The sequence below is a fragment of the Buceros rhinoceros genome, unplaced genomic scaffold, assembly GCF_000710305.1.
Source record: "Buceros rhinoceros silvestris isolate BGI_N320 unplaced genomic scaffold, ASM71030v1 scaffold16725, whole genome shotgun sequence".
Classification (NCBI taxonomy): Eukaryota; Metazoa; Chordata; class Aves; order Bucerotiformes; family Bucerotidae; genus Buceros; species Buceros rhinoceros.
Genome location: NW_010412442.1, coordinates 17662 through 27748, shown reverse-complemented (window position 1 = coordinate 27748; position 10087 = coordinate 17662). Strand labels below are relative to the sequence as shown.

At 39.7% G+C, this 10087-nt stretch overlaps 1 protein-coding gene across 1 annotated transcript in view; it reads right to left on the bottom strand.

Annotated features, from left to right (window-relative positions):
* Positions 1-10087, bottom strand: part of CPPED1 (calcineurin-like phosphoesterase domain containing 1) — a 35618-nt gene that overhangs the window by 9925 nt on the left and 15606 nt on the right. Inside the window, exon 3 of the mRNA XM_010136404.1 lies at positions 3290-3712. Within this exon, the coding sequence (XP_010134706.1) occupies positions 3290-3712 (423 nt within the window). The remainder of the gene's footprint in view (positions 1-3289; positions 3713-10087) is intronic.

Genomic DNA, 10087 nt, shown 5'->3' with positions numbered 1-10087 from the left:
CCTACAAAAATGATGTGCAAACCTATTTATATCAGCACTAGAAAATTCCTAAAAGCTGAATACGCATTTCCCACAGAGAATCGAGTGACTCCAGTGCACCTCACAGACGAGAACGTCAGGTCAGCTCATTCACAGTTCTTGCACACAATTTTTTCCCCCTGTACTTAACTTCTGCATGTAGAGGAGACAGAGCTTTGACAACTCAGGCTGAACTTTCAGAAGTTACAGAAATATGCTTTCGGAAATGTACGTTCGTTTAAATGATAAACTACCTTCTCAATGGCTTTGATTTTCACTGTCACTGAAATAACTTTTCAAGGACAAAACCTGCTATAATGCATTTAGAGAAAAAATGGGCTAGGGGGATTTCTTAGACATGCAGCTCACAAGTAAAGTTTAACTTTGCATAGTGGTAATACATATTTACAAGTGCCAGATTTTCAATTTATAAATATTTATCATAAGGACATGATTTTATCTTTAATTAGCCCAACTGTTAAGGACACTTCTAATGTGAGAAATGTAATTCAGTATTTTGTACCAGATGTAGCCTCTACAGCTAGTCTTTTCTCTCTGCTTGAAATGAGCGGATACTTAAACCAAAACCATTATGTAATATGTTAAGTGATTAGAAGAGAATAACTATAGAAGATCTGGGCTCTGAATTTAAAATAATAATTTTCTGAAGTGGCATACCTCACTTTAAAGCACCTCTGCAGCATCACCATACTTTGAAGTACGTGATAATTTTCAACGTGTACCCATATGAATGTCTTTGTTCATCGAAAGCCCTGGATGACCAGGCTGCCCCTTCCTTTCCTGTCTCTCTCTAAACAGGTGAGTTATGGCCATGTTTGACACTTCTAGAAAAAGTATAAACATGAGAACTGGGATGGTTTCAGGTCTGATCTCAGGTTATCAACAACTGAAATATGATGTCCATCTAACAAATTTGCACTGCCAAATACACCAACCCCTAAAACACGCACGTTACACCAAATTTTTCATAATCACACAACAAACCTTCAGAGTGTCTGGAAGCACTGCATCAGAGAGCAAGAGGGCAGAAGGAAGGAAGGACTGGTGGCAGGTCAAGGAAAGCAGAATAGCAGCAGCCTGCTGGACTCACTCAAAAGACAAACTTACTTTCTGTTTCGAGAATAAATAGTTACACTGAATTTCTAAATTAAGTGCTGTAAGGGGTTAGCCTTCTTTAACCGCAAGTCATAATTAAAATAAACCACAAAGAAATGCAAAGTAGATTAGGATTTCATTAGCAATATTCTCTGGTTTAATCCTACGTATGAAGTGAACTGGGGGAAAAGCCACGTCGTGTCTGGTGATACACTGAATTTGATTATTCTTTGGCAAAGCAGAGTCAGAAAATAGGTGGTGTCATTGCATATCTGTGCACCTACCCTACCAAACTGCCTGTCTGCAATCCACTGGTAACATCTGGTGATCTTACAAAGACTGTTCTTCAACTAATAATAAAATGGAAACAGAAGGCACCTGTTACTAAGGAAACTCTGAGCCAAGTTTTGATTCAGCTACTTTTTCTCAGCAGTCAGAGCAACACTGAGCTGTTTGCTCTCTGTATTCATTTCATTAACAAAGTGTTTGATTATTGGATTGCTAATATTACCTATTGACTCATTTACAGCAAGCAACAGATCAATGTTCCAACATTGTCATCAAGGAAGCAAACACTGCATCATTTTGGGAGGATTTTTAAGACTGGGAATGAGGGACACAATGAGAAACGCTGGAGGGAAGGTACAAATGGCACGTTGGCACAGAAAGGAGTTTGGGAATTTTTTCCGCAAAGTTGTCTTGTTCTTCCGGCTTCCCATTCTCTCTTCCTTTCCCCCATCATTTGAAGCTTACCCAGCTTCTGGTTAAATCTTGGGATACGCTTTAGGAGAACCAGTCTGAAACATCCCTCTGAGAAACAGGGTAATGTAACAATGATAAACATTACAATGATAACATTTTGCTTCCTGATGTGATGACAACATAATTTCTTTTACCTCCTGATTAAGTATATCCTCAGTTGCCAATGTTAGTAAACCATCTGGATAACAGAAGACTCTAGAACAGAACTGCTTTGGTCTCCCCATTAATGCTTATTTACTGGGATACACCTGTATGGCAATGTTCTCCTGCCAACAAGCTCTCCAACGAACTGGGATGTGTTTTCAGTCACCAGTATGCAAGCAGTCGTTGAGCTGCCCAGCTTTCCAACAGCAGTACTTCCCACTGTATTAAGATCAGCACAAACATTATAAAAGGTATTACGAGGTATTCTCAGCGTGTCTCCTTATGGGTAAAAAACCACTTATAACTCTTGAATCTGCAAATATGTCAGTGCCCTGGAGAGCCCTCAGATGGCTGTGAATTTTGGCTCCACTGACTGGAAACGTTAGGAGATTCAGAGCTTGGAAATCAGGCTGGTTTTGGATGAGTCTAGGCTTAACAATTATGTGGTAAATGAGGAAGAATATAATAAACAATTTGCATTGTTCAGTAATCCAAATAACGTGCTCTTTTATAGATACAGAGAAAATGACACTCCGGTGCAACGATGGCAAGCTGGCAGGAAATTCTGAGGGACTAGCACACCCCAGGAACAAAAAGGCAATTACCAGGAAACAATGGGAACAGCATGGAGGAGTAGCTGCGTACTGTGACTGTCTCCATGGCATTCAAGTGGCATCAAACAAAGCTAAGGGATTTGGTACAATATACTTGTTTCGGACACATCCCACCTGCCCTTCATCCCAGAAATGGCCCCTATTAGTAACGGATATGCAAAGGATTGATCTTAGCAGAGCGAGACTCTTTTTTAGCATTGAATAAATCTGGAGTGCATTACACTCTTGTTTTAAAATTGGCTCAGTGTGGGAGAAAACAACCTCCAAGGTAATTCTGAATTCTGTTTCCGTGTTTTATGTAAAACATAAATTCTCTACTTTTCTCCTATGGCAATACTTGATCTTTCACTCTATAGGCAGGAAAAACTCAGGTTGTCTTACATCTATAGGTACTTGCAAAATGAAATCCTTGTTATTTATTTTAAAGAGTTTTTCACTTTTAGTTTTTTACTTTTCACTCAGTTTTAAAATTTGTTTGGTACTTTTAATAGGTGATTAGATTCAGTTGATAATTTTGACCTATGGGGAACAACGAGGCTTTTCAACAGTAATTGAAGTTAGCGTATTTTGTCTAGTGGCATAGCCATTAACGATTTGAAACAAAAACTCAAAAATAGGAACATTTGAGAAAGTACCTGCTTTATGAAACTTTTCCATTATCTCTTGACGAACTGATTTTTCCAAGTTGAAATAATCATTGTCTTCATCTGGCTTTCTCAGAAACAGAGGAATGTGCTGAAACACTATTATGTGCTTGCATTTCTGTTTTTCAGCGACAGCCAGTTGGTCATTGAGCCACACATCCTGGGCTTGCTTTAACTCAGGGCATTTGGAAGAATCAAAGTATAACTGAGAATTCAGCACAAGAAAGAAAACACCTCCAACCCAAAAGCTGAAGTAGTCATCTCCCCAGCTCTGGCAATAATTATCTATTGTTTCACTTGTGGGATTATTGCCAATATCGTGGTTTCCACTGACGAATACCAGCGGTATGTCCCGGTCAGTGTTCTTCAGAACTTTTTTTAAGTCTTGCTGTTGGTCCTTTCTCCATTTAGTTCCTATAGAAAAAAAAAGACCTCATTTTAGTGTTTATGCTATCTTTTATTATTCTCATCGTTAGCTTTTGTTCATGGAACTATGCATAGTAAGAAAATTCTATTTTAGATGTGATCATGATAACACGCAGTGATCTATAATACATCTTTACTTTAATATTGTGTGTCCACTCAGCCCCTTCCCTCCCTTACCAATTACTCAGCTATGTTTTGCAACTTGCCTTACGCAGGCTCTGGATAGGAACTAAGAGATAATGTAGCAGTAGGTGACAAAACAGTGAGTGTTTTACACCAAAAGCTTCACCAAGCTGATTCTTTTAATCTATAGACTGATGATGTGGTGAAAAAATGCAGCAAGCTTGGATGGTGTAATAGCTTTACCAAGGGTAGAATCCCATGGGGTGGGGAGGGGAAAAGACGAGGGGGAAGGCTCTGCTAAGATAGACGTTAACACATTACACCATGTTAATCCCTGTGCAATCACTTTGGGAGATTTATCTAACAGTTTCAGAGTATAAAGACATTTACGCATAAGTTACAGAAATAATTTGTAGAATTATGTATACATCTTCCCAGTGGTAAAATTCAAGCTCTAGGGACTAACAGATTAGATTTGTCGACAGCAGGGCACTGGTTCCCTTACTGAATGCAATATTATTTCTATAGCAACAGAGAGACATATTCAGTGTTTTATTGCAGAAAACAGATTGCTCAAAATGGAATCCAGGTCTCTGCTCAAAGAGTCTAGGAAATCATACTAAGTAAAGATTACTTTAGGACAATTGTATGTCGGCTTGACCTTTTCTTGGTAGAAGGCCAAACAACTTTAAAAGAAGAGAAATCCATGGAGATAAACTTGCGAAAAGGCTGAGTACTATCTCTGTACTCTTTAGATGTAGTGCTGGAGAGGACAGGCCGGGATGTACACACTCCCCGTGAGCTGTACTACAGTAGCATGCACGATTTGTGCTACAATGAGCCACACCAATACACAGTGCTCCCCTGAAGGCACCTCCTTCCATTTATAGCTGAGGTAAATAATAAATAAAGAAGAGAAGGAAGCCACTAGAGAACTACAGTTGTCACTGCCATAGCATAAAAAATATCTGCTTTAATCCAGGCACACAGCTAGCTATAATATTTAATATCATTAAGAACATTTTTATTCAATTACATGTATTTCTTTAGCTTAGAAATTTGCTATAAGTGAATAGGAAAACAATATAATGCTAAGAGACAATGTAGAAAATAACTTGTGAAGCATCAGGGTAGATGTTACTGGAGTTAATTCCTGTTGTGTTTATCCCGGCATCATGTGCAGTGACATCTTTAAATCCCAGGCTGCAATACTCTGTCTTGATCTTAGGTTCTGCAAAGACAGTCTTGCCCCGAGAGAAACACCTTCACACATTAATAGCCCATAAAGGGCAGTTTGGCTTTTATGAAAAACATGAAAGTGAGAACTGTTGTTAGTGTAGCTGCCTACAATTTTCCGCAGCTTCCCAGTCTGCATGAGAGCTGCACCATGTGAACAGGAGCACAGAGGTGCGATGTCAGCATCTCTGCTGCAGGACGTCTTTCTGTTGTATGTTGTATCACTCTTTGCCTTACACTTCCAATGGTCTTTCCTGCACTGCTTAAAAGGAGCCAAGACAACCTGCCTTCACTCACCAAAAGAGCAGCTTTCAAGAAAGTACTTTCAAAGCATTTCTGCTGAAGCCGGCTTCAGTCAGCAGAATTCACAGAATGCTCTGCCAAAGAAATAATCCTGTAGCTACTAATCCGTAGATATGGTTTATTTTGGTATTCCACAGAACAGAGCACCTCTGTAACAAAGGGTTTGGTTTGGGTTTTTTAATGCACTAGCTACAGAACCAACCTGAAGCCCTATCTACCCCTCCAGCATCCCTCTGAAATGCACCCTGACTGCAACTTTTGCATGAGGCAACTCTTCACTTACAGCATCCTTCACCAATGTTGCGGCTTGTTCCCCAGAAGTATTCCAAATGAAAAGTAAGTTATCAATTAACAACAGCACCCCTCTTTCTACTGATATGAATTAGGAGAGGGAGGGGGGAGCTTATGATGGTATTACTAGGTGGTACCCTCAGACTTCTCTGTGTCGGTGTTGCACCCCCAGGCAGGAGAAGCCTATCAACCGCTGTGAGGTGACACGGGGGTGGTTAAGCACAACTCTGCCCTTATCTTTATTCACCTCCTGGCTACGCAGAGTTGTCACATCAGGCACAGGCCATCACTGCCTTTGGGGCTGTTCCGATGAAATCATCACAAATGGAAAAATATACCACAATGTTACAGGAGTTACAACGAGAAACAAGCTGAATGTATGAAAGTCTTTGTTTCCAATAACTGTTGGTTTTTAAGAGACAGAGCAAGATTTTAATCTTGAACATTTTCTTCAATTGACTACCTGTGATAATTTACAACTTTTTGAGGGCTTCATCCTATTTACATTTTCATTTGTCACAGTGCGACTAACAACTCTGTGAAATACTAATGCCTTACGTCTGACAAAATCGCCCTCACTGTTAAACTGAGAAATGCTTGTGTTAAGTGGGTACAACTACTTAAAAACGTGCAGTTTTCCTGATGTCTAAAGCATAGTCTACCCTTGCAAAGACATCTTTGCTATCAGAACAAGTGCAGAATGAAAAGGCAGTTAATACCAGCCAGAGTCGATGGTTCAGTCAGATCACTTCTTCCTTAGAATCCTTTGGACAATCGTAGCCCAAATAATCTTTTGCCAGTTTGTGTCTTTGTTCCACGATGTCTTTGTTGGCTATGGGGTGTTCAGAGAAGAGCTTACAATACAAGCTGGTCTCGTGTTGGCGATGCGCCATGGTCAGAACAGTAACGCAGCTTGCTCAGGGCCACGGACAGGAGCTGGATGCTCTAGTGCGATTCCTACCCTTAAAACCATGTTATCCCCTCTCCACTCACTATGTAAGAGTTGGCAGTTTCGAAAAGACTTGCTTCAGCTTGATTAACTGAGTCAAAATTACGTGGGCACTGACTTCCAAGGAAGAAGAAGAAAACCCTTTAAAATGCAGAGGGTTGGAGAAGCCTGGATACGTGCCTTTTAAAAAACAAACTTTTAAACTAGAAAGACAGTTCTAATCCCCTCGTCTGACCTGCATAATCTAAAGGACAGACTTTATGCAAGTTACTCTTTACAAAGAGCAAATTCCAATTCGAAGAAAACAGAGGCAACGAAGATTCCGCACAGATATATTTACTGTACAACGTGCCAAGTAACTCACCATGGATGCCTACTCCATGTATACATTTTCAGTTGTTCAGAGATAGGAGCTGAATTGCTAAAGCTAAGACTATGATAAACTAAAAATTTCTGGACTAAGAAAGAATCAAGAGAAGAAATTGTAGCCAGACTTGGAAAGACTAAATTTTTACTAAAACATGGAGAAAAATCTAACTCTGCTTCCATACATATTTATATATATACCCTAGTACTTGTACTAGATTTTCAGTACCAGTAGTGAACCTAGTACTTGCACTGATTCTTGTATCATAAAAGTGTATGATGCCAGACAACCATATAATTAATTAAATCTCAAAGATTTTCACAGAGAGAGAGTTAGTTCAACTGTGGACTCGACTGGAGATCATGGTCTAAAATGCAAATAAGTATATGCTTGCTGGAGATCAAATATTTGCTTCTGACGGCCCAGTAGTTTCTTTGTAATACGAGACTGCAATGTATTGTTGAACATGCATGGAGAATCTCCTGTGCTTCCCTACTCTTGGCCTGATTAGAGTAAATTAAATTTCACACTAAGCAGTTTGGAGGCTTTGAATGCTCCATTAGGTTTTACTAGAATCAGATAATTACTGCAAAATGTTTATTTATTAACTATAGTGACATTTCTTGAAGTAGGTATTAAAGGATGTTTGACAAATAACGTGCTACTTACCGATTAATAATGTCTAAGAATTTGGGTATTAGCTTAAGAGTTTGGAGAAGAAAATAGCCAAGAATCCTTCTGGATGTTATTTCAGGTGATAGTCAGTGATCAGTCAGTGACATGTCTACAAAAAATTACCTTCTATTTGACAAAATGTTTACTTATAGCCGGCTTCAGTATAAGCAGTTCAAAGCCCTGGCTTCTATCTTGCACTTAAGACAATCTGTGTCTTTCTCCTTCATGGTCTATTATAAATCTCCACCGACAAGGATTCAGGAATTAGGATTTCGCTGACAATTTTGCTGAAATTGCATGTGACAGCAGAATGCATCTGCCTCCTCTCCAGCTGTGCCAGACTGATGGCAGTTAAAAAAAATACACAAACTTGCTTTTGTTAGTAAAGCAAGTAGCCAGTTCAAATGGAAAAAAGATCAAATATAGTAAAGGTGACACGTTTCAGATGTTTTTAAAGCTGGAACCATAATTTAAGACACCATTTTTTAACCTGCTTATATGCTTGTTATATGGACAATTCAAACATCAGCATTGATGCTCTTGCCTTCTAGATGAGAAAGGGAATTTTAAAGAGAGCTAGAATAGTTTTATTTAAAATTCAAACAGTACAAACTATCTCCTTATACACATGCTTTCCTTAAGGACTAGCAGAGTCTGGCAAGTTTTGTTTTTTAATTAATGAGCCTTTGCTTTAGCAAAATGGGTTACTTAACAGTAGTTTAAAAGCAATAATAAAAGCAGTTCATGGCCAGATTTACTGTGTTAAACTAACTTTTTGAGAAAGATATTAAGCATCATCAGGCATTTCTTTCCTTTGTAGAACGTCTAACTAATTCACTGTATGTAACACTAAGAACTGGAAGGAGACCTGACATGTCTCTGTCATGTATTCAGTTCACAAATGTATAATCGGCAGCTTGTGCATTTGCATGCAGATTCCAGCGTTACATTCGTATCACACCTTGTGCGCAGAACCTACCTGCAGCACATCTCCCAACACCTCAGCTGCTGAAACGTGAACGAGCTAGCTCACACCTGATGTAACACTGTACCTCAGCCTGTCTCCTACAAAGGACATCAGGCTGAATCCACTGCAAAACAATTGTGAATTTACATGTTTGTACATTAAATGTCTGTGAAATATTTACTAAGCAGGGAGAACATACACATGCAAATGACTGTGGACTTTACCGAATACAGTAAGAGTTGTGAAACTCATTAATATTTCAGTGTTCCTTTTTAGAGGATCCAAAACTGAAAGACACGTAGGACTCCCCGGGAGGCACCAACTTCAGCTCTTCCTGAAACCAGGTTTTCACTGACCTTTCCTGGCCAAGCCCAAGACCGTTTTAAGTAAGAAACCATAGAACATTCACAATAGGTTTTCAACAATAACGCTTTGACTGGGAACATTTGCTATGGTACATGCTTTACCTTTGATTTAGAAAATTATCAAGTTAAAGAGTTTAAGATCTTAAGAGTTACCCTGTAAGGCAGGTGTGTGTAATTATATGCTGCCCCTATGCTCCTAGATGCGGTAGCTATAAAAAATATACTTCTGGAGCAAGTAGTATTAACGCACCCAATATCTAACAGAAACGAGACAGGAATATTCTGGCCTGTGGCAGCTGCACATCAAATAGGGGCACAGGAAAGAGGGTCAAGATAATCCATTTAGTAATTCTCTCAGGAGAGAAGATGCCTTCAAATGCTACAGTGATTATAAACAGAAATGAAACCATACCGCTGTCTGGACACCACGACCATCAGCTCTCATGTTGCTCAGCACTGAAGCTGTCTATGCTGAACGTAAATAACTTCACTCTCTACAGCCTACATGTCAGAGCTGATAAGAAGTGCTGATTGTATAAAAGCTAGTATGCCCAGCTTGTCTTTTATCCTGATCATCAAATTGTCAAGCAGAAGTCAAACAGAAGTGCTGATCTGTAAATCATGTCCCTTAATTGCTGCCTAAATATGAACTCGGAATCTGAGTATTTGGCACCTGCTTTTAAAAATCTTGGTGCACATAACCACCTGTATTACTATATGAAGAAACACTGTTTGGATAATTTGAGGAGACACATAGCCAAGCAGTTCTGCATTTCACATAAAGCAGACACCGTTGCCCAAAATTGTAATTAGTTGAATTGAGCCGATACACTTTACTGAGGCTGTAAGGCCGAGTTAGTTTTAGCAACACACACAGAATTTGTGGGGCAAAAATCCCACACAACAGAGATGCATACACAGACAGAGCACTGCACGCAGTCATGGGGAGCTGCCTGGCAGGTAAGGAGGTCCCAGAGGAGTTGGGACCCCTGGAAAGAGCAGAGTGGGACAGCCAAACATCCCAGCTGGGCAGGCAAGGGCCCAGGATGCTTGAAGCAGAGGGAGCGAGCCGGCGAAGGGAGAGAAT